This window comes from Moschus berezovskii, chromosome 3 (genome assembly GCF_049115385.1).
Source record: "Moschus berezovskii isolate FMDL1 chromosome 3, NW_MosBer_1.0, whole genome shotgun sequence".
NCBI lineage: Eukaryota > Metazoa > Chordata > Mammalia > Artiodactyla > Moschidae > Moschus > Moschus berezovskii.
Window position 1 is genome coordinate 25,404,014 of NC_142462.1, and position 26,026 is coordinate 25,430,039.

The 26,026-nt window shown below is 38.2% G+C and overlaps 1 protein-coding gene and 1 pseudogene across 5 annotated transcripts in view; both read left to right on the plus strand.

Moving 5' to 3' along the window:
• PHF14 (PHD finger protein 14) overlaps positions 1–26,026 on the plus strand; it is a 223,572-nt gene that overhangs the window by 14,840 nt on the left and 182,706 nt on the right. For all 5 annotated transcript variants that reach the window (XM_088833499.1, XM_055420498.2, XM_055420500.2 and 2 more), the window contains exon 4: positions 1,240–1,384. In XM_088833499.1, the coding sequence (XP_088689625.1) occupies positions 1,240–1,384 (145 nt within the window). The remainder of the gene's footprint in view (positions 1–1,239; positions 1,385–26,026) is intronic.
• Positions 11,570–13,792, plus strand: LOC148778302 (vasculin pseudogene; annotated as a pseudogene).

The following is a 26,026-nucleotide window of genomic DNA, read 5'->3' on the forward strand; positions in this document are numbered from 1 at the left end:
GGAGTGGGTTGCCATTTCCTTCTCCAATGTGTGAAACTGAAGTCGCTCAGTCATGTCTGACTTGTAGCAACTCCATGGCCTCCTTGTTAACTTTTGCATTATTTACTGATTTTTTTGTCAGCTGCAAGTTTAGATTACACAGAAAATATCTTGAAAGAATGTTATTAATTGTGACAGTCGTGTCATTCAGATGTTATTTACAAATTGCTGTTGAAATTACTCTAAATGTTATCTGTGGATATTGGTCACTTTAAAAGAATATAGAAACAAAAATGTTAACATGAAATAATATATTTAATGAATGTGTGATATGGAACTACTTTATTTTGTTTCTGTATATGGTTAGGTTCTTAAATGAAAATATATAGACTCAGATGCCATCTTTTATTACATGTAATGCTAAGCCCAGTGCATTAAATGGAAGACATCATTATCTTATTAATTTGCATTTAAAGTTTAAATTCATAATGCAGAAGGTTTAAGTTAAATGGAGCATCCTCTTCCTTTTTTTTTTTTTTTATATTCCTGAATGCATTTTCCTTTCTCCTTTTATATTGCAGTTAGCTAGGTGTTCACTAGGTATTTCTTGACAAAAGGCTTATAGAGTAGTCTGACTCTTCTAGCAGTCAGTCTGGATTCTTTTTAGATTATTTTCTGTACCTGTATACACCAATTTCCAATGCAGACTTTTCATGGATCTATCATCCAGCAGTTTGATGACTCTGGACATTCTAGATTTCCCAGCACTAAAGGAATTTAGTCTGTAACTATGCCATCACATACATATTTGCCTATATGTTATCTTGAATTGATTTTTTTTTTTTTTTTACTGTTTAATATGTGTGTGTCTTGTCTCCTCTAGATAGGATTATAAGCTTGCTAAGTGTAGGAACCATTCTTACATTTTTAAGACTCATATAGAATTAGTGATTACTTGTGGATTAATTTTACATTTCTCTGAGTTTCAGGGGTCAGGCTATATCCAGAATGGCAGTTGTTGGTTATATATATTTACTTGGGAAGAGAGAATATGAAACTTGGAGAGAAGTGAAAAATTAAGAGAGAGGGTTCTTAGAGGGTCCCTTAACAAAGAGATAATTTCTCAAATGTGGCACACTTGGGAATTACTAAAATAATGGAGAATGCAGCATAATTTTGGAAATGCACAAAATGATTTAAGGTGAGAATTTTATTAAAATTACCTTTTAAATATGTGATTTTCTGATATTTTATTATTAGGACTCGCTGATTCTTGAGAAGAGTCAAAACTGGAGTTCTCAAAAAATGGACCATATTCTGATTTGCTGTGTTTGTCTTGGAGATAATAGTGAGGATGCTGATGAAATAATTCAGTGTGACAATTGTGGGATTACAGTTCATGAAGGTAATTTTGCTTTGTTTTGTTTCCTTTTAGAAATGACTGGTTGACACTGCATTTGTATAAGTAATATCAGCTATTTTACATATGTACTATACTAATTTTTCTATAATGTTTTATGATATTTAACCTGAAATAAGACATACTGAAATTTCAAATTATGATGGGTATTATTTTTTCAGATTAGGTTCATTTAAAATGTGTTTTAAAATAATCAAAATAGATTATTACTGTATATAAATCATTATTTCTTTGAAGGTCAGTACTATGATATTTTTTTTCATGGCATTATTTCTAGTTTTTAACTGAAATTTAGGTATAGGAAAAAATCTAGTATGTTCGTTTAGTAGAGTGCATTCTTGAAAAAGGTACAGCTGAGTCTAGTGGTATACATTTCTTCTTTCATAGTTATAATTTTTAAATTGAAAGGGGAATTTGTAGAGATCATCTTTTAGAATCTGAAATAGGAGCCATTGTAATATATTGAAAGTATTTTTCCTGATTATGAATTTTGAAACTTTTAAATGTAATTTTTGTTGTATTTTATTTAAATTTTTTTTGACATAATTTCTGACTTGTGAATTTCTGTATGCTCTTCACTAAGTTTTTCCAGATGGTGATATCTTGCTATATATGTTTTAACTTCTCTCATATAAAAAATTTTCCCTCACCTCTCTGAGAGTAAACTGCAGACGAAATGTTCAGCTCTGCCTCTAGTGCCTTATTGTGTGTTTCTTAAGAACAAAGATCAAGGACATTCATTCTCTTCCAAAGTCACATAATTATCAAAGTCAGGAAATCACCATTGGTAGAAAACTGTTATCTAGTCTATGACTATATTCACATTTTGCCAGTCATCCCAATGATATTGATTCTAGCAAAATAAAGTCCAGGATTATGAATTGTATTCAGTTGTCATATATATTTAGTTTCCTTTAACCTAGAACATATTTTGAGTCTTTGTGTTTCATGCCATTGACATTTTTGAAGAATACAGGCCAGTTCTTTGATAGGATGTCCTCAATATTGGGATTTTCTTATGTTTTCTCCTGATTAGGTTCAGGTGCTAACCTGATGCTTTTGGCAGAAGTGCCTCAGAAGTTATCTTGTGCTTTCAACGTATTATATTAGGAAGCATGTAATGTTTATTTGTAAAATTACTGATGATATTATTTTGATCACTTGGTTGAGAGGGTGTCTTCCAGGTTTCTCTGTAGTAAAGTTATTTTTTTTTTCCCGTCAGTTAATTTTTTCTTATCAGAGTCATGACTGCTACAAAACAGTGTTTCTATGGCCTTGCCCTTACCTGCCTTTCTGGTATTGCCACCTCCTCCCAAATAGTTCTGGGTGTCTGGTGGACTTGTGAGACCTCTGGGGCTTGGACTTTTTTAACCAGTCCTCTTGCCTTCATATGAAGCTCCCCGCCCTTGCCGCTAAGACTTACTGTGGGACTGTCTCCTGTTGCTGTTATTTATTCTTTTTTTTTTTTGCAGTAGTGTTTGTTTAGAACTTTCTGAGTGCTAGGCATTCTGTATATTTCAGGCATGTAAAATCAACAATATAGATAATGCTGACCTCATGGAGCTTAATGTATAGTAAAAGACAGGAATGAAAATATAATACAGTAATATATATCACGTGGTGGTCTGGACTGTGGGGAAAAATAAAGCAGGAAAAGGAATATTAGGAATGCTATGAATGGGAGTTATTGAATGGGCAGGTGGAAGCTTCTATTTATAAAAGTTTATAAGGAAAATCCTCTCTGATAAGGTGATCTCTGAGCAGTGACCTGAAGCATGTGAGTAGGCAGGCCATGTGAATATCTGGGGAAAGAGCTCCAGAATGAGGGAGTACTGAGTGTAAAGATGTTGAAGTAGGAACGTGTCTGGAGTGTTTGTATGATGACATGGAGGTTAGTGTGGCTAGAACTGAGGGAGTGAGCTGCTTAGTGGTGGAGGCAGAGATGGGGCAAACCAGGTGGGGCCTAGTAGGTCATAGATTTCAGATTATACTGAGATGATGGATATGGGAAGACCTAGGTGAACTTTAAGCAGATAATCAGTATGATATGATTTATGTTTTGGAAGAATCACTGCTGGGTTGAGAACAGACTGAAGTGTGTCTAACATGGGAATCAGGGAGACCATTTTGCAGACCATAGCAATGATCCAAGAGAGGAATAGGTTTACAGGTAGATAGTAAAAGTTTGGTTTTAAACTTTTAGAGTTGAGGTAAGGTACAGGGGCTGGTGAGATAAATTTGGGACTGATCAGCCTGCAGATGTTATTTTAAACTGTGAGCCTGAATGTGCTTTCTAGGGAATAGCATAGTGCTCTGAGCACTTCAAGAGGAGTTGAGGGGCACAGGGCCAGTGAGATTGGAGAAGAGCCTTGAGTAGTGACCTGGAGTAATGCAAAGTTTTCAAAATAGATTGTAACTGTCAAATACTGTTTTTAGAGTAAGATGAAACCTGTCTTATGGGAAATGACCCTAATGCATGGTAAACTCCAAGTCACTACCAGGCAGGTTATCCCAAAGGTTATGGGAAACAAGGCATACAGACAAAATGCTTATGCCACATGGTTTATTAAATAAATGTAAAATACGTAGAAGCAAGGGGGAAAATATGGGATTAGTTAACGTGGTATGTACTGTCAGTTCTGCTACATTGTTCACATAGAATCAACCTTTGTCAAATGTAGGAGGGGACATTCCACGAATATTAATACTGGGGGCCATCTGAGAGGCTGCCGCCCTCAGAGGCAGAGATGCCAGTGTGTGGATGGAAGGAACCAGTGGAAATGGAAAGTTAGCAATTGGTGATGTCAGGAAAGAAAGGCAAACAGTTGGTGGAGCAAGTCCTTTGAGTACAGGGCTAGAAAGGATAGGATCTAACACAAGGGAAGAGATTTAATAGATAAAAGTTGGCATAGTAACTTGGGAAAAGAGAATATATGGATACAGAGGTAGGTAGGATGTTGGAATTGAATGCTTGTTTTCTCAGTGAAATAGGAAGCAGCCATTAGCAGAGTGTAGAGATGGGGAGATGTTGAAGATTTGAGGAGTGAGAGGTTGGCATAAAATAGTTATTTGAGGGAGTAAAAGGATTAGGGAAATACGTACGTAATATTGTGTGTGTGTGTGTGTGTCTACTTACATATTCACCCATGTTATATGTTGTGTGTATATACTATATGTGTATATATATTACCAGACAACAGTAAGGGACTACTTGAGATTAGTGGTAATGATTATAACCTTAGACCCCTCAACATGGTTGTGTGTATGAGTTCTTTTTTTTCTCCAAGAGTGGTTCAGATTTCTTGGAGAGGTTGCAGAATAGGTGAACATCAAAAGTAGCAGCTGTGCTGCCATTGTTTGTCGTGCTGATCACCACTGAAGGTCACAGATGTGTCACCACTGCTTGTGTGCATGGGCTGTCAGTGCTGATGTGAGATGCAGGCATGACTAGTACTGTCAGTGTTACTGACTATTCATCATGCTGAGGGTACTGCCTCTACTTCGTAGGTCATGGTTTTGACCATGGTTGCGATATGTAAGGCTAGCACAATGGTTTTAAAAAATTGGATTGTTAACATTTAAAAACTGAAGATTTTATTTTACATATTTAGGAATTTGAACTTCTCTTGAAGTTTTGACAGCAGTTGGTTTTCACTTTTATGGTAACGATCTCCTGGAGTTGAATAGGGCTGATGAAGCCTATGACTTTACTAGCGTGTGAGATGAGTGCAATTGTGTGGTAGTTTGAGCCTTCTTTGGCATTGCCTTTCTTTGGGATTGGAATGAAGACTGACCTTTTCCAGTCCTGTGGCCACTGCTGAGTTTTCCAAATTTGCTGGCATATTGAGTGCAGCACTTTCACAGCATCATCTTTCGGGATTTGAAATAGCTCCACTGGAATTCCATCACCTCCACTAGCTTTGTTCGTTCGTAGTGATGCTCTCTAAGTAAAGTCATGCTCAAAATTCTCCAAGCCAGGCTTCAGCAATATGTGAACCGTGAAATCCCGGATGTTCAAGTAGGTTTTAGAAAAGGCAGAGGCACCAGAGATCAAATTGCCAACATCCGCTGGATCATGGAAAAAGCAAGAGAGTTCCAGAAAAACATCTATTTCTGCTTCATTGACTATGCCAAAGCCTTTGACTGTGTGGATCACAATAAGCTGTGGAAAATTCTGAAAGAGATGGGAATACCAGACCACCTGATCTGCCTCCTGAGAAACCTGTATGCAGGTCAGGAAGCAACAGTCAGAACTGGACATGGAACAACAGACTGGTTCCAAATAAGAAAAGGAGTACGTCAAGGTTGTATGTTGTCACCCTGCTTATTTAACTTATATGCAGAGTACATCATGAGGAACGCTGGGCTGGAAGAAGCACAAGCTGGAATCGAGATTGCTGGGAGAAATCTCAATAACCTCAGATATGCAGATGACACCACCCTTATGGGAGAAAGTGAAGAGGAACTAAAAAGCCTCTTGATGAGAGTGAGAGTGAGAAGTTTGGCTTGTAGCTCAACATTCAGAAAACAAAGATCATGGCATCTGGTCCTATGACTTCATGGGAAATAGATGGGGAAACAGTGGAAACAGTGTCAGACTTTATTTTTTGGGGCTCCAAAATCACTGCAGATGCTGATTGCAGCCATGAAATTAAAAGATGCTTACTCCTTGGAAGGAAAGTTATGACCAACCTAGATAGCATATTAAAAAGCAGAGACATTACTTTGCCAACAAAGGTCCGTCTAGTCAAGGCTATGTTTTTTCCAGTGGTCATGTATGGATGTGAGAGTTGGACTGTGAAGAAAGCTGATCACCGAAGAATTGATGCTTTTGAACTGTGGTGCTGGAGAAGACTCTTCAGAGTCCCTTGGACTGCAAGGAGATCCAACCAGTCCATTCTAAAGGAGATCAATCCTGGGTGATGCTAAGCTGAAACTCCAGTACTTTGGCCACCTCATGCGAAGAGTTGACTCACTGGAAGAAACTCTGATGCTGGGGAGGATTGGGGGTGGGAGGAGACAGGGACGACAGAGAATGAGATGGCTGGATGGCATCAGCGACTCGATGGACATGAGTTTGAGTGAACTCCGGGAGTTGGTGATGGACAGGGAGGCCTGGCGTGCTGTGATTCATGGGGTCACAAAGAGTTGGACACGACTGAGTGACTGAACTGAACTGAACTGATGAAGCCTATAACCTTCAGTTTACCGCTCGTTTCTGTTAAGTCCCTTACTCATGTTTGATAGCTGCCTGGTCCTTAGAAATGTTTGCATGTATTTGAGGGTGATGTCTCTTACTGCTGGTAGTCAGTCTGCTACAGCCTTGTGTCTCAATGTCCCACAGCCATGATAGTAAAGCAACTCTTACTATAGCTGCTTACTTTCTGCATCTCCTGGAGACTACTGCCCTGTACAAATCACAGTGAACTCTCCCTGCTGACTTGTTATTTGTTTATTTATTGAAGTGTAGTTGCTTTATCGGAGAAGGCAATGGCAAGCCACTCCAGTACTCTTGCCTAGAAAATCCCATGGATGGAGGAGCCTGGTAGGCTGCAGTCCGTGGGGTCGCTAAGGGTCGGACACGACTGAGCGACTTCACTTTCACACATTGGAGAAGGAAATGGCAACCCACTCCAGTTCTTGCCTGGAGAATCCCAGGGACGGGGGAGCCTGGTGGGCTTCCGTCTATGGGGTCACACAGAGTCGGACACGACTGAAGTGACTTAGCAGCAGCAGCAGTAGCAGTTGCTTTATAATATTATATTAATTTCAGATGTACAAAATATTGATTCAGTATTTTTATAGACTATAATCCATCTCAAGTTATTACAAAATAGTGGCTATATTTAGTGGCTGTACTGTACAATGAATCCTTGTTTCTTATTTATTTTATATATAGCAGCTTGTATATTTTATTCCCCTATGCTTATCTGGCCCCTCCCACTTTTCCTCTCCCAGCTGTTAACCATGAGTTTTTCCTCTATATATTGAGTGTATTTATGTTTTGTTATATACATTTATTTTTTCAGATTTCACATATAAGTGATAAAATAGAGTATTTGTCTTTTTACATTTGACTTATTCTCCTACACATAGTACTCTCTAGGTCCATCCACATTGTTGCAAATAGCAGAATTTCATTCTTTTAAATGGGTGAGTGATATTCTGTTGTGTATACCAGATCTGTATCAGTTCATCTGTTGATGTACTTTTAGGTTGCTTCCATATCTTGTCTATTGTAAATAATGCTGCTATGAACATTGGGGTGCATGTATCTTTTCTAATTTGTTTTTGTTTTCTCAGATGTATCCAAGCAGTGGAATTGCTGGATAATATGGTAGTTTATTTTTAGTTTTTTGAGGAACATCCATACTGTTTTCCATAGTGGCCATGCCAATTTACCATGCCACCAACAGTGTACAAGGATTCCCTTTTCTCCACATACTCACTAATGTTTTTCTTTCTTTTTAACTTTTAATTTTGTATTCCTCTAAGACAAGGTCAGCAGCCTGTCAGAAGTAAAGTTTCAATCCTTTACTTTTTTATCTGAATAGAAGCTTTTATGGCTACTTAATTATTTTAGTTTTTAAGGTCTTTCTTATTGTATACTTGAACTATTGCTGCATCTAAAGTAAATAAGGTATAAAGTTAAATGAAAATGTTACTTTTACCTATTTCAGTAGTTTTTTGAAAAGTTGTGCTACTCAAAAGTGTGGTCCACAGATCACAGCATTGACTGGTAACATCCGTATCACCTGGACACTTGTTAGAAAAGCATAATCACAGGCCAAGTCCCTAACCTTCTAAATCAGAATCTGTATTATGACGGATCCCAGGGTGTTTCATGTGAACATTAAACCATTAGCTCCATTGGTAATATGAAGGAGTGGCTCAGTAAGGCTTACCAGGGTATCTACACTTTATTATTTTTAAGACTACTGTTGGTTACATTTCACACCAGCTTATTCAGAAGGATCAGTTCAGTTCAGTTCAGTTCAGTCGCTCAGTCGTGTCCGACTCTCCGCGACCCCATGAATCACAGCACGCCAGGCCTCCCTGTCCATCACCAACTCCCGGAGTTCACTCAAACTCATGTCCACAGAGTCGGTGATGCCATCCAGCCATCTCATTCTCCGTCGTCCCCTTCTCCTCCCGCCCCCAACCTTTCCCAGCATCAGAGTCTTTTCCAGTGAGTCAACTCGTCGCATGAGGTGGCCAAAGTATTGCAGTTTCAGCTTTAGCATCAGTCCCTCCAATGAACATCCAGGATTGATCTCCTCTAGAATGGACTGGTTGGATCTCCTTGCAGTATAAGGGACTCTCAAGAGTCTTCTCCAACACCACAGTTCAAAAGCATCGATTCTTCGGCCGTCAGCCTTCTTCACAGTCCAACTCTCACATCCATACATGACCACGGGAAAAACCATTGCCTTGACTAGACGGACCTTGGTTGGCAAAGTAATGTCTCTGCTTTTTAATATACTATCAAGGTTGGTCATAACTTTCCTTCCAAGGAACAAGTGTCTTTTAATTTCATGGCTGCAGTCAGCATCTGCAGTGATTTTGGAGCCCAAAAAAACAAAGTCTGACACTGTTCCCACTGTTTTTCCATCTATTTCCCATGAAGTGATGGGACCAGATGCCATGATCTTTGTTTTCTGAATGTTGAGCTTCAAGCCAACCTTTTCACTCTCCTCTTTCACTTTCATCAAGAGGCTTTTGAGTTCCTCTTCACTTTCTGCCATAAGGGTAGTGTCATCTGCATATCTGAGGTTATTGATATTTCTCCCGGCAATCTTGATTCCAGCTTGTGCTTCTTCCAGCCCAGCGTTCCTCAGGATGTACTCTGCATATAAGTTAAATAAGCAAGGTGACAATATACAACCTTGACGTACTCCTTTTCCTATTTGGAACCAGTCTGTTGTTCCATGTCCAGTTCTAACAGTTGCTTCCTGACCTGCATACAGGTTTCTCAAGAGGCAGGTCAGGTGGTCTGGGATTCCCATCTCTTTCAGAATGTTCCACAGTTTATTGTGATCGACACAGTCAAAGGCTTTGGCATAGTCAATAAAGCAGAAATAGATGTTTTTCTGAAACTCTCTTGCTTTTTCCATGATCCAGCGGATGTTGGCAATTTGATCTCTGGTGCCTCTGCCTTTTCTAAAACCTGCTTGAACATCTGGGAGTTCACGGTTTATATACTGCTGAAGCCTGGCTTGGAGAATTTTGAGCATGACTTTACTAGCGTGTGAGATGAGTGCAATTGTGCGGTAGTTTGAGCATTCTTTGGCATTGCCTTTCTTTGGGATTGGAATGAAGACTGACCTCTTCCAGTCCTGTGGCCACTGCTGAGTTTTCCAAATCTGCTGGCATATTGAGTGCAGCACTTTCACAGCATCATCTTTCAAGACTTGAAATAGCTCAGAAGGATAGAGGAGGGAAAACACAGCTTGCCAATAAAGCAGCCTCATGCTTTTGTCATTTGAGTCTTTGTAGTCATCCCTAAAGCAAATAACTCACAGTGGGAGGTAACATCTCATGTGCATACACATACAGAAACATATTTTTCAAAAAGATCAGTGGTCAGTAATATGCAGACTCCTCTTGTACCCTCTATACCTCTGTTATCACAGCTCTCCCCTCCTCCTACCGTCAAGGATACAGTCGTGTACCGTGCATTGCATTTTGTGTCCTGTCAGTGTCTTAATCTAAAACAGGTTTCTGTCTTTTGTATCATTTACGTTGACATATTAGTTTTTAAAGTGTTGTGTAGAGTATCCCTCAATCTGGGTTTGTTTTATTGTTTCCTTTGGATTGGATTCAGTTTAAACTCTTTTTTTTTTTTTGGTAAAAGTGCTTTGATGATGTTTCACATCCAGAGCATTTAATGCCAATTTATTGCATTGTTGGTGATATGTTAAGGTAGTGTCATCCAAGCCTCTCCATTGTAAAGCTATACTTTTCTCTTTATAATTAATTAATACCTAGCAGCAGCAGCAGCATAAGGTAGTGACCTTGAGACTTTATGATATCCTGTTGCCTAACAGCCTTATACTTAGTGGCTTTAGCATCATTGACGGAGCCAGTTATGCATGTGGCTGCAGAATGGGGATTTTCTGTCATTCTTTCTACATTTATTAGGCAACTCTTGTTTTGTAAAGAACTTCTCCCCTTTTATCCTTTTTCAATATTACCATGGTCTCATTATCATCTATAACCTGAGTACTCTGATTCTTAAATTGTCCAAATTTTACCAGTGAGAGCCCCTTCTGTCAGGCTCTTAACATACATACAAGTGTGCAACACGCATTTGCATGTTTGCACAGTCCCCAACCTGCAATAAATAAACAAATAAGATAAATTCCCTGAGATTCCCCTCCCATGACTTACTTTATTTTACTCATTTCTTAAGCTTGAGATTCTTTTCATATGAGTTACATATGGGATATGTTACTACTTTCTTTAATGGTATATTTTAATAGCTATAGATGGATCAACCATAATGTCTTTACTTTTTTTGTGTTTCTAGTTTTCCACTGACATTTAGTGCTAACAAATATGTGTCATATATATTCATGTCATAATTTATACAATGTAGATTTCAAGAATGAATCAAAATATAAGTACATTTAAACTTTTTAACAGGACTGAGACTGGTTGTGGGGGAGGGAAAAGCGGCAAAAGGGGATTATTCAAAGTACCGAAAACCTCCTCCTGGGATCAAGCGCAGCGGCACCCCTAGGCCAGGGGCACCTCTGGTGTGGCAGAAGGTGATTGAATTACTCAGATATGAAGATCATCTTCTAGGTTTTGTGTAAAAGGCCCCGGATATTTCAAGTGGCCATTTTGGAATTACAATGTTTTTGGATAATTTTACCCCAGAAGTTTATTAAAATTGACAAGAATCATCTCTGAAGTGAATTGATAGTAGTGAACAATTCTGCAAGCTACTTAAAAAGAGATCCAGGCATTTCTTCAGTATTTTGGTTCAAACGGATTATATAACTGGTTTAGTGTGTTTCAGCTGGTGGTATTTTTGCCTTCCCCCAACCCCTCCCCTGTTGTTGGTGTTCTTCAGCCAAAACTGTAAGATATGTTTGATTTGTGTACTGAGTAGTTTTGGCAGTTTCAAATTACTGTTTAAATATTACTGAAGTTTCATGGCAGTTTATTTTTACCTTTATTAAAAGTTTTAGGAATTTTTGACCTCAGCCCTTTTCATGTCACAATGGGACAGCTTTTCTAAATGAAGACATTGAATGAATACAGAGTTTTTTTGCTTTTATCTTTTATTTACGTGGAAATTTAAGATGTGGCAGTTTCCCAGCAGCATGGTAGTATTGAGATAGCTGTGTGTCTCTTGTTTATGCTGATGTTTAGGAATGCTCTTCAGATGTGAAATTTTCTTTTTGTTTTTGCTTTTTGACTCATAAATTGGATTATTTCTTCTGGAGTGGATAAGTACAACAGTGACAAGTACATGGAATAATAAAGAAGACTTTAAAATCTTAAAATCCAAGGAACTTGGCTAATTCTGACGATAGCCATATGAAAACTTTAAAACAGAAGTATGGGTAGCTGACTGAAGTAACTCTATGTCAAATAGCCATAGGTTAAGTGTCTTCAAAGAACTTGGATATTATTTCAGAGGATACAAAATAAAAAAACAAACTGGAAAACATAAAGATTACAGAGACAAACTCAACACCTTCCTGTGCAGTCCTGTTGGAATTTGGACTTGCCATGAGGTGTTGAAACCTTGTTTCGCTGAGTTGGAGAGACTGGACCTAAATGGCGCAGCATGACTTTGCTCCAGCCTGGCTTAATTTTCCTACCCCACCATCATCAACAAAGTCTTCATTGAATTTTGAAAAGCATTCTGAAAACTTTTCATGGACAGAAAATCGTTATGATGTGAACCGCCGACGACACAACTCTTCAGATGGCTTTGATTCTGGTATTGGACGTCCTAATGGAGGTAACTTTGGAAGGAAAGAAAAAAATGGATGGCGTACACATGGAAGAAATGGTACTGAAAACATAAATCATTGAGGGGGATACCATGGTGGAAGTTCCCGTTCTCGTAGCAGTATTTTCCATTCCGGAAAAAGCCAAGGACTACATGAAAACAACATACCTGACAGTGAAACAGTGAGGAAAGAAGACAAGAGGGAATGCAAGCAGTTTGAGGCTGAGGATTTTCCATCTCTAAATCCTGAATATGAGAGAGAACCAAATCAGAATAAATCTTTAGCTGCGGGTGTATGGGACCTACACGCCCAGACACACACATACCCAACCAAAAAAATCTCCCAAGCTCCTCTCTTAGAATATCCCCCGAATCCTAAATCTAGAACTCAAAGGATGCTGGTCATTAAGAAAGGTAATACAAAAGACTTACAGCTATCTGGATTCCCAGTAGTAGGAAATCTTCAGTCACAGCCAGTTAAGAATGGGACTGGTCCAAGTGTTTATAAAGGCTTAGTTCCTAAACCTGCTGCTCCACCTACAAAACCTACACAATGGAAAAGCCAAACTAAAGAAAATAAAGTTGGGACTTCTTTCCCTCATGAGTCTACATATGGTTTTGGCAACTTTAATGCTTTTAAATCAGCTGCCAAGAATTTTAGTCCATCAACAACTTCAGTGAAAGAGTGTAATCGCTCAAATTCTTCTTCACCTGTTGACAAACTTAATCAGCAGCCTCGTCTAACCAAACTGACACGAATGCGCACAGATAAAAAGAGTGAGTTTTTGAAAGCATTGAAAAGGGACAGAGTGGAAGAGGAGCATGAAGATGAAAGCCATGTGGGCTCAGAAAAGGATGATGACTCATTTAGTTTGCATAACAGCAATAGTACTCACCAAGAAAGGGATATAAACCGAAAATTTGATGAAAATGAAATTCCACAAGAGAATGGCAATGCTGCAGTAATTTCCCAGCAGATCATTCGGTCTTCAACCTTCCCACAGACTGATGTTCTTTCTAGTTCACTTGAAGCAGAACACAGATTGTTAAAGGAGATGGGTTGGCAAGAAGACAGTGAAAATGATGAAACATGTGCGCCCTTAACTGAAGATGAAATGAGAGAATTCCAAGTTATTAGTGAACAGTTACAGAAGAATGGTCTGAGGAAAAATGGTATTTTGAAAAATGGCCTGATCTGTGACTTCAAGTTTGGACCCTGGAAAAACAGCACTTTCAAACCCACTATTGAGAATGACGACACAGAGACAAGTAGCAGTGACACATCAGATGATGACGATGTGTGAAGGATTTCCTAACAGCTTTAGAAATTTTAGTGTGATACATCTCTCATACAGTTTGGTGTGAATTGTAAAAATGAAGAACTATAATTTATGTAGTAAAATACCCCATTAGAAGATGATTTTTTATGCCAGTACCATACTGTCTTGATGACTGTGGCTTTGTAATAGAGCCTGAAGTCCGGCAGGTTAATTCCCCCAGTTCCATTCTTCTTCCTCAAGATTGCTTTGGCTATTCGAGGTTTTTTGTATTTCCATACAAATTGTGAGATTATTTGTTCTAGTTCTGTGAAAAATATTGTTGGTAGCTTGATAGGGATTGCATTGAATGTATAAATTACTTTGGGTAGTATACTCATTTTTACAATATTTATCCTTCCAATCCACGAGCACGGTATATTTCTCCATCTATTTGTGTCCTCTTTGATTACTTTCACTAGTGTTTTATAGTTTTCTATGTACAAGTCTTTTGTTTCCTTAGGTAGATATATTCCTAAGTATTTAATTGTTTTCATTGCAACAGTGAATGGAATAGTTTCCTTAATTTCTCTTTCTATTTTCTCATTATTAGTGTATAGGAATGCAAGGGATTTCTGTGTGTTGATTTTATATCCTGCAACTTTGCTGTAATCATTGATTAGCTCTAGTAGTTTTCTGGTAGAGTCTTTAGGGTTTTCTGTGTAGAGGATCATGTCATCAGCGAACAGTGAAAGCTTTACTTCTTCTTTTCCAATTTGTATTCCTTTTATGTCTTTTTCTGCTCTGATTGCTGTGGCCAAAACTTCCAGAACTATGTTGAATAGTAGTGGTGAGAGTGGGCACCCTTGTCTTGTTCCTGACTTTAGGGGAAATGCTTTCAGTTTTTCACCATTGAGGATAATGTTTGCTGTGGGTTTGTCATATATAGCTTTTATTATGTTGAGGTATGTCCCTTCAATTCCCACTTTCTGGAGAGTTTTTATCAAAAATGGATGTTGAATTTTGTCGAAGGCTTTCTCTGCATCTATTGAGATAATCATATGATTTTTATTTTTCAGTTTGTTAATGTGGTGTATTACGTTGATTGATTTGCGTATATTGAAGAATCCTTGCATTCCTGGGATAAAGCCCACTTGGTCATGATGTATGATCTTCTTAATGTGTTGTTGGATTCTGATTGCTAGAATTTTGTTAAGGATTTTTGCATCTATGTTCATCAGTGATATTGGCCTATAGTTTTCTTTTTTTGTGGGGTCTTTACCAGGTTTTGGGATTAGGGTGATGGTGGCCTCATAGAATGAGTTTGGAAGTTTCCCTTCCTCAGCTATTTTCTGGAAGAGTTTGAGTAGAATAGGTGTTAGCTCTATGGTACTGGCATAAAGACAGAAATATAGATCAATGGAACAAAATAGAAAGCCCAGAGATAAACCCACGCTCCTATGGACACCTTATCTTCGACAAAGGAGGCAAGAATATAAAATGGAGAAAAGACAGTCTCTTTAATAAGTGGTGCTGGGAAAACTGGTCAGCCACTTGTAAAAGAATGAAACTAGAATACTTCCTAACACCATACACCAAAATAAACTCAAAATGGATTAAAGATCTAAATGTAAGACCAGAAACTATAAAACTCCTAGAGGAGAACGTAGGCAAAACACTCTCCGACATAAATCACAGCAGGATCCTCCAAGACCCACCTCCCAGAATATTGGAAATAAAAGCAAAAATAAACAAATGGGACCTAATTAAAATCAAAAGCTTCTGCACAGCAAAGGAAACTCTAAGCAAGGTGAGAAGACAGCCTTCAGAATGGGAGAAAATAATAGCAAATGAAGCAACTGATAAAGGATTAATCTCCAAATTATACAAGCAGCTCCTGCAGCTTAATTCCAGAGAACTAAGTGACCCAATCAAAAAATGGGCCAAAGAACTAAACAGACATTTCTCCAAAGAAGACATAAAGATGGCTAATAAACACATGAAAAAATGCTCAACATCCCTCATCATCAGAGAAATGCAAATCAAAACCACAATGAGATACCATTTCACACCAGTCAGAATGGCTGCTATCCAAAAGTCTACATGCAATAAGTGCTGGAGAGGGTGTGGAGAGAAGGGAACCCTCTTACACTGTTGTTGGGAATGCAAACTAGTACAGCCACTATGGAGAACAGTGTGGAGATTCCTCAGAAAACTGTAAATAGAACTGCCATATGATCCAGCGATCGCACTCCTGGGCATACACACCGAGGAAACCAGAATTGAAAGAGCCACATGTACTCCAATGTTCATTGCAGCACTGTTTATAATAGCCAGGACATGGAAGCAACCTAGATGTCCATCTGCAGATGAATGGATAAGAAAGCTTTGGTACATATACACAATGGAGTATTTCTCAGCCATCAAAAAGAATGCATTTGAATCAGTTTTAATGAGGTGGATGAAATTGGAGTCAATTATACAGAGTGAAGTAAGCCAGAAAGAAGAACATCAATACCGTATATTAACGCATATATATGGAATTTAGAAAAATGGTAACCTGAACCCTGTATAAGAGACTGCAAAAGAGACATAGGCATTTAGAACAGTCTTTGGGACTCTGTGGGAGAGGGTGAAGGTGGAATGATTGGGGAGAATGGAATTGTAGCATGTATATTATCATAAGTGACCAGTCCAGGTTCGATGCATAAATTTTCCTCTGTTCAAAAAAAAAAAAAAGATGATTTTTTTGGGGGACTTCAATATGAAGAAAACCAAGAATGTTGTGTTGAGCTGTGTTGAACATTATTTCTTTGTAAATGAATGTTGTAGAAATGAGGACTTTGGTTGATCCAACATTGACTTTCTTCATCACTGCAGCATTTCTCTGACTAGCAATGTGACGATGTAACAAATGAGAGTTTCTCATTTAACCTGTATTTATTTGTATTCTTCCAACAAGTGTACTAACTACTTGATCGCTCTGCAACACTGAATATTAGTATATTTAAAAAAAATCTTTTGGAGACTATCTCTTAATTGAAATATGCGTTCCTCTTATTTTTATTGAAGTTTGGTAGTAATGTATGTGGCCAGTTTTTTTTTTTCTTTTTTCCTATTGCTTGCTGTACACTTTTCATATCATTTCTTTATCTTTTATTTAAAAAAGGTATTCTATTTTATTTTTGGCTGTGCTGGGTCTTCACTGGTGTGTGCAGGTTTTTCCCTATGCCAAGTGGGGGCTGCTCTCCAGTTGCAGTGTGCGAGCCTCTCATTGCTCTGTCATCTCTTCCTGTAGAGCATGGGGTCTAGGGTGCAGGAGCTTCAGTAGTCATGGAGCTTGGGCTCAGCTGCCGCACAGCACATGGGATCTTCCCTGACCAGGGACTGAACCCCATATCCCTGCATTGGCAGGTGGACTCTAAATCCCTGGACCACCAGGGAAGCCCTCTTTATTATTTCTTAACCTGTCCTTTTTCTTATTGACTTATTGGAATTCTCTCTTTTAGTAATGTCAATCCTTTGTCTGTTACATGTGTTACAAATAGTTTGTATCCTTGCAAATACTTTTTCCACCTTGTCCTGTACCTTTTAACTTTCTGGTATTTTTCACTGTTTAGAATGTTCATTTTTTTTTTTTATACAGTCACATATGTAGATCTTTCTTCGCTACTTGTAAAGTTCCAAAATGAATTTTTATCTAAAATTAATGAATCCAGAAGAAGGGAAATTTTCTAAGGCATAATGCTAAGTTTTGTGTTTTTGGTTTTGGTTTTTAATCAGGTGCCTAAGTGTCAGACTTCCATATTGTAAATTAACCAGGCCACTTTTCCTTAAATATTTTCATGGTTAAATATGAACTTCTTAAATGTTTTATTTTAAAAAAGCTAATTGTCCATCATAATGTATTGGGTAAGTGGGTAAGTGAAGGTTGCTGTCTTGTTCGACTCTTTGAGAACCCATGGACTATACACTCCATAGAATTCTCCAGGCCAGAATACTGGAGTGGGTAGCCTTTCCCTTCTGCAGGGGATCTTCCCAATGCAGAGATTGAACCCAGGTATCCCTCCTTGCAGGTGGATTCTTTACCAGCTGAACCACAAATGTATAGTAAATAAAATGAGGGAAGTATAGAACAGAGAGAAGATAAAACATTTCTAACAGTCCTAACATCCAGACAACCATAGTTAGTGCTTTGATGTATTTCCTTTATCTTTTTCCCTTAAAAGAAATGCTTAAGTAATCATAATTTAGAGAGATTTTTAAGTTGAGATTTTACTAAAAGATAGTTTTCCAAATGTGCTTTTTAAATGTATAACTGTCTAATTCTTTTCAGAGTACTTCATCTAAATGTAGATAAATCTCTTTTCTTTGGAGGTTGCAACTTGTCACATATATAAACACCTTTGTGACAAGATCTTGTAACTGACTTGTAATAGTAGGGTACCCCTGACTGTGATGTCAGTTATCCTGATATATTGATTGCATGTGTCTGAAGAAAAATGTCATCTGCATGTCATAGTACATGACAGAGCATTAGGTAGTATACTTGCCAACAATGTTTTAAATAAGGTCTTTAAGAGATATTTTCCCCCCATTTTATTTATTTTCCAGTCTGCTATTAGCCTAGCCCTATTTCTTTTTTCTTAGCATATGAAAAATTGTATCCTTAGCAGTGTTCACTGGGTAGCAAATGTTTAAGTAATCACCATTTGGACTTTATGTGTCAACAGCATTTTGGCTCTTTTGTGCCTTAGGATATATTTATGCATATTATAAGTTCTTTTCTCATCAGCAGCAATATTACTCAATTTATTTAAAAACTTTTAGTAGGTTTTATAATCAGAGTTCTAGTGATAGGATGTTAAGTACAGAGAAAAATGTTCTAAATGGCAAATTTTGTGTTCCTGTTTTTTCTGTACTGAGAGATAGGATAAATATTAAATACTTATTGAAGGTGAGGTAAACTCAGCCTTGGAGATGCGGTTGGTCAAAGTTACATAGCTAGTGACAAGTTGAATGGGGAAAGTTTCCTCTGATTTGGACTGTACATGTTTCTTGAATAATTCAAAACAATTATAGACACATTTTATATTATTTTTCATTAAATATAATTCACATAGGTTGTGTGTGCTACTCAGAGGTTGATAGTAATTGTTGTTGAGTCATGTCTGACTCTTTTGTGATCCCGTGGACTGTAGGCCTCCAGGCTCCTCTGTGGGTTTCCCAGGCAAGAATACTGGAGTGGGTTGCTATTTCCTTCTTCAGGGGATCTTCCCAACCCCGGGACTGAATGTGTGCATTCTGCATTGGCAGGTGTATTATTTTTTTTTACCACTGGGCTACTAGGGAAGCCTTGATCATAATTTCAAGAAATAAAACATTTCTAACAGTCCTAATATCCAGACAACCATAGTTAGTGCTTTGATGTATTTCCTTTATATTTTTTCCCTTTAAAAAAAAAGCTTAAGTAATTCTAATTTAGAGAGATTTTTAAGTTGAGATTTTGCTAAAATAATAGCAAGCATGTTTTTCCTGTTTACCCATTTTAAAACATGAAAAACCTATATGAAATAGGTTTTATATAGCTATAAATTTTTAATTTTCTATATTTCATCATATAAAAAAACTTTTTTCCATAATCATATTGAAGGTGTTTTTATATCGTTTACTCAAAATTAGATGGGTTGAAGAGAATAAACCTCATTTTATGGTAGTTTAAATTCTGTTTTGTATGAAAGAAAGAAAAAGATGTTAAAATGTAGTTAGTCATTAATTTAAATGGATTAGAGTGGATATAAATGTTAGAATTTCAGTCTAGAGCTCAGTAGACACAACAGATACGGCAGAGAAATATGGAAAAGTGGCAAGTTGAAGATTCTGTAAAGGTAATAACACAGTGTGGATCATTTTTCAAGGGCAGTGAAGCTGAAGAAGAAATACTTATCCACTTGCTCATTGTTCTTTAAGCTTATGTGATACCAATGTTTTAGGTTGCAAACTAGGAATTTCCTAAAAGAGACCCTTAGAAATCACTTCTGAGGTTTTTGTAGGTGATTTAATCATTGTATAGATGTTTGTCAAGTGTGTGGTATATTCTTTAAAAATTACAATAGAAATTTTGCTTTATTTTAAAAGAGTGAGCTGCTATGATTTACCTTGATATTGGTGAATGAGATGAGTAAAATGGATAGTCATTTGGAGGGTTTATTATCTTGGGACTTCATGTGAATACTAATGAAAAAATTTGCCTGAAAAATAGTATTTTGTAAAGAAAATAGTTTTTTTTCCTTGTGGTATTACATAACTGTTTGAGAAATCAAATTCACTATTTTTTATTGTTTTGTGATTTTTCTTCAAATAAACTGCTTACTGTTACTTTTACTGAAAAATGTTCTTATCTTGCTGATAATCAATATTAACTACTCCCAAGAGGAAAATTTTATTTCTTTTTCATTTTATGGTTTATCACTTTAAAAATGTATATCCAAACAGAAGTGATGAAGATGATTATTATTACCAGCCACAGTTAGATGATTTAAATAAATTAATATTTTGAATCTTTTTCTTGTGCATGATAGTCTAGCTCCTTAAACATTTTTAACATTCTTCTGTATGGCATTTGGATTATGTTGAGGTTCACTATTGTAGAACCTCTGAATAACATTTGTTGTTCAGTCACTCATTCATGTCTGACTCTTTGTGACCCGATGGGATGCAGCATACCAGGCTCGCCCTGTTCTTCACCAGCTCCCGTAGTTTGCTCAAACTCGTGTCTATTGAGTCGGTGATGCCATCCAACCGTCTCGTCCTCTCTCGTCCCCTTCTTGTCCTGCCCTCAATCTTTCCCAGCGTCAGGGTCTTTTCAAATGAGTCAGTTCTCCGCATCAGGTGGCCAAAGGATTGGAGTTTCAGCTTTAGCATCAGTCCTTCCAATGAATATTCAGGACTGATTTCCTTTAGGATTGACTGGCTTGATCTCTTTGTGGTCCAAGAGACTCTCAAGAATCTTCTCCAACATCACAGTTCAGAAACATCAGTTCTTCAGCACTCAGCTTTTTTTATAGTCCAGTTCTCACATCCATACACGACAACTGGAAAAACCACTTTTGACTAGACCGACCTTTGTTGGCAGAGTAATGTCTCTGCTTTTTAATATTCTGTCTAGGTTGGTTATAACTTTTCTCCTAAGGAGTAAGCGTCTTTTAATTTCATGGCTGCAGTCACCATTGCGGTGATTTTGAAGCCCAAGAAAATAAAGGCTCTCACTGTTTCCATTATTTCCCCATCTATTTGCCATAAAATGATGGGACCAGATGCCATGATCTTAGTTTTTCAAATGTTGAGTTTTAAGCCAGCTTTTTCACTCTCCTCTTTCACTATCATTCAAGGGACTCTTTAGTTCCTCTTCACTTTCTGCCATAAGGGTGGTGTCATCTGCATATCTGAGCTTATTGATATTTCTCCCAGCAATCTTGATTCCAGCTTGTGCTTCATCCAGCCCGGCATTTCACATGATGTACTCTGCATATAAGTTAAATAGGCAGGGTGACACTATACAGCCTTGATGTACCCTTTTCTCAATTTGGAACCAGTCCATTGTTCCATGTCCGATCCTAACTGTTGTTTCTTGACCTGCATACAAGTTTCTCAGGCAGGTAAGGTGGTCTGGCATTCCCAACTCTAGAAGAATTTCCACAGTTTGTTGTGATCCACACAGTCAAAGCCTTTGGCTTAGTCAGTGAAATCAGTGAATAGCGTAAGTTTGACAATAATTAAGGGATTTGCTTGAAGCAACTTATCCGTAGTTGGAAGCAGGTTTTTAGTTTTCTGCCTACCAGAATAATTTAATTATAATTATATTGAGTGATACTAGGTGAATAAAATGTGCAGGACTTATTAGCAACATTTAGTAAATTGTTACTTTAAAATTGTTGACTAGTGTGCATGGTTCTTTGATTTTTTTGATTCAGTATTTATTTACATACTTATTTGCTTCAATTTGGGTATCTTTGGTGGTTGTGAGAAGACAATTTTCATCAGGCTCCTGTTGTCTGTATAGTGTTATCAGTTCCAGTAGTCACATGATCTTACATTGGATGCATTGAAACTTACCTCCATGGTGAAACCTTTTGAGAGAGAATTGTTACTTACATATGTTTCTCATAGTGGTATTTTTAATGGCTTCAATTTATTGGCGGGTACTTTGAGTGCTTCTTAGAATTTCGCAATAAGACCACCCTATTAGGATAAACCTGGTCAGAATTATCCTGGGATGGTTAATACTATGCTATTTGTAGAAGTGACCTATCTTGAGAGGTAATAAATGTGTCTTAGTAGATCAGAGAAATGCTCAAGCCTAAAAATGATGGGCATAATTGGAACTTTTAATAGAACTAGGTTATCTATTTAATTTTTAATGTGTATTAAATTATTTTTCTTAAGTACACTTTGTCATGAGAGCAGTGTCTTCCATTCGAGAAAAAGAGATATAATATGAAGTTTGTGGTACATCCAGCACCATTTAGGTAAAAAAAAAAAAAAAAAACTATTTAGGAGTCCTGACTATTGTAATTAACCAGGGAAGTACTGGTTATGATAAGCCACAATACGGGTTGATGTCCTACTCTAAAATGTGAAGGATTATGCTACCCTTCTTTTCATTCATTTCAGTTCTGAATACATTTTTACAGAAGACGGAAGAAATACAAAAGTTAAATAGATCAGATATCTTGTATAGCTCTAGACTGGCTCAATTGTGAATGGAACTCGCTTGTTTATCTCCAGTCTGAATTATTCAGATTGCTCAATAGCCTTAATTTATGTATGTGAATGTCTATTATTTTACTTTTACTAGTACTTACTTTGCATTTATGGTTGTATGAATTTGTGTTTTAACCTACCACCTCCAAAATTAGATCAGAGGTTTTTGTTTGTATGTTTTACATGATCATGGTCTTTTAGGTATATTTAAATGCTCAGTACAAAGTTCGCTTGAAAATATTTACTAATTAATAGTTCCTAGACCGGAGATGCTTATACCTTTCCTTTTCTCCTTTGCTTTTCACTTCTCTTCTTTTCACAGCTATTTGTAAGGCCTCCCCAGACAGCCATTTTGCTTTTTTGCATTTCTTTTCCATGGGGATGGTCTTGGTCCCTGTCTCCTGTACAATATGACGAACCTCTGTCCATAGTTCATCAGGCACTCTGTCTATCAGATCTAGTCCCTTAAATCTATTTCTCACTTCCACTGTATAATCATAAGGGATTTGATTTAGGTTACATCTGAATGGTCTAGTAGTTTTCCCTACTTTCTTCAATTTTGTCTGAATTTGGCAATAAGGAGTTCATGATCTGAGCCACAGCTCCTGGTCTTGTTTTTGCTAACTGTATACAGCTTCTCCATCTTTGGCTGCAAAGAATATAATTCAGTGTTGACCATCTGGTGATGTCCATGTGTAGAGTCTTCTCTTGTGTTGTTCGAAGAGGGTGTTTGCTATGACCAGAGTGTTCTCTTGGCAAAACTCTGTTAGCTTTTGCCCTGCTTCATTCCGTGCTCCAAGGCCAAATTTGCCTGTTCCTCAAGGTGTTTCTTGACTTCCTACTTTTGCATTCCAGTCCCCTATAATGAAAAGGACATCTTTTGTGGGTGTTAGTTCTAAAAGGTCTTGTAGGTCTTCATAGAACCGTTCAACTTCGGCTTCTTCAGTGTTACTGGTTGGGGCATAGGCTTGGATTACTGTAATATTGAATGGTTTGCCTTGGAAATGAACAGAGATCATTGTGTCATTTTTGAGATTGCATCCAAGTACTGCATTTCGGACTCTTTTGTTGACCATGATGACTACTCTATTTCTTCTAAGGGATTCCTGCCCATGGTAGTAGATATAATGGTCATCTGAGTTAAATTCACCCATTCCAGTCCATTTTAGTTCACTGATTCCTAGAATGTCGATGTTCACTCTTGCCATCTCCTGTTTGACCACTGCCAATTTGCCTTGATTCATGGACCTAACATTCCAGGTTCCTATGCAATATTGCTCTTTACAGCATCGGACCTTGCTTCTATCACCAGTCACATCCACAACTGGGTATTGGTTTTGCTTTGGCTCCATTCCTTCATTCTTTCTGGAGTTATTTCTCCACTGATCTCCAGTAGCATACTGGGCACCTACCGACCTGGGGAATTCGTCATTCAGTATCCTATCATTTCGCCTTTTGATGCTGTTCATGGGGTTCTCAAGGCAAGTATAGTGAAGTGGTTTGCCATTCCCTTCTCCAGGAGACCACGTTCTGTCAGACCTCTCCACCATGACCCGCCCGTCTTGATTGGCCCCACATGCATGGCTTAGTTTCATTGAGTTAGGCAGGGCTGTGGTCCATGTGATCAGATCGACTAGTTTTCTGTGATTATGATTTCAGTGTGTCTGCCCTCTGATGCCCCCTCGCAGTACCTGAATACAGAGTTCCAAAGAACAGCAAGGAGAGATAAGAAAGCCTTCCTCAGCGATCAATGCAAAGAAATAGAGGAAAAAAACTGAATAGGAAAAACAAGAAATCTCTTCAAGAAAATTAGAGATACTAAGGGACCATTTCATCCAAAGATGGGCTCGATAAAGGACAGTAATGGTATGGACCTAACAGAAACAGAAGATATTTAGAAGAGGTGGCAAGAATACACAGAAGAACTGTACAAAAAAGATCTTCAGGACCAAGATAGTCACGATGGTGTGATCACTCACCTAGAGCCAGACATCTTGGAATGTGAAGTCAAGTGGGCCTTAGAAAGCATCACTACGAACAAAGCTAGTGGAGGTGATGGAATTCCAGTGGAGCTATTTCAAATCCTGAAAGATGATGCTGTGAAAGTGCTGCACTCAATATGCCAGCAAATTTGGAAAACTTAGCAGTGACCACAGGACTGGAAAAGGTCAGTCTTCATTCTAATCCCAAAGAAAGGCAGTGCCAAAGAATGCTCAAACTAATGCACAATTGCACTCATCTCACACGCGAGTAAAGTCATGCTCAAAATTCTCCAAGCCAGACTTCAGCATTATGTGATCTGTGAACTTCCAGATGTTCAAGCAGGTTTTAGAAAAGCCAGAGATCAAATTGCGAACATCCGCTGGATCATGGAGAAAGCAAGAGAGTTCCAGAAAAACATCTATTTCTGCTTCATTGACTATGTCAAAGCCTTTGACTGTGTGGATCACAATAAACTGTGGAACATTCTGAAAGAGATGGGAATACCAGACCACCTGACCTGCCTCTTGAGGAACCTGTATGCAGGTCAGGAAGCAACAGTTAGAACTGGACACAGAACAACAGACTGGTTTCAAATAGGAAAAGGAGTACGTCAAGTTTGGATATTGTCACCCTGCTTATTTAACTTATATGCAGAATACATCATGAGGAACGCTGGCCTCGAAGAAGCAGAAGTTGGAACCAAGATTGCCGGGAGAAATCTCAATAACCTCAGATATGCAGATGACACCATCCTTATGGCAGTAAGTGAAGAGGAACTCAAAAGTCTCCTGATGAATGTGAAAGAGGAGAGTGAAAAGGTTGGCTTGAAGCTCAACTTTCAGAAAACAAAGATAATAGCATCTGGTCCCATCACTTCATGGGAAATAGATGGGGAAATGGAAACAGTGTCAGACTATTTTTTTGGGCTCCAAAATCACTGTGGATACTGATTGCATGCATGAAATTAAAAGATGCTTACTCCTTGGAAGGAAAGTTATGACCAACCTAGATAGTATATTAAAAAGCAGAGACATTAGTTTGCCAACAAAGGTCCGTCTCGTCAAGGGTATGGTTTTTCCATGGTCACTTATGGATGTGAGAGTTGGATGGTGAAGAAAGCTGATCGCCGAAGAATTGATGCTTTTGAACTGGTGCTGGAGAAGACTCTTGGGAGTCCCTTGGACTGCAGGGAGATCCAACCAGTCCATTCTAAAGGAGATCAATCCTGGGTGTTCATTGGAAGGACTGTTGCTAAACCTGAAACTCCAATACTTTGGCCACCTTATGCAACAAGTTGACTCACTGGAAAAGACTCTGATGCTAGGAGGGATTGGGGGTGAGAGGAGACAGGGACGACAGAGAATGAGATGGCTGGATGGCATCACCGACTCTGTGGACATGAGTTTGAGTGAACTCCGGGAGTTGGTGATGGACAGGGAGGCCTGGCGTGCTGTGACTCATGACGTCGCAAAGAGTCGGACACGACTAAGTGACTGATCTGAACTGAGAGCGGACAAGTCAATGCCAACCCACTCCAGTACTCTTGCCTGAAAAATCCTATGGACAGAGGAGCCTGGTAGCCTGCAGTCCATGGGGTCGCTGAGGTTCGGATGTGACTGAGTGTCTTCACTTTCACGCATTGGAGAAGGAAATGGC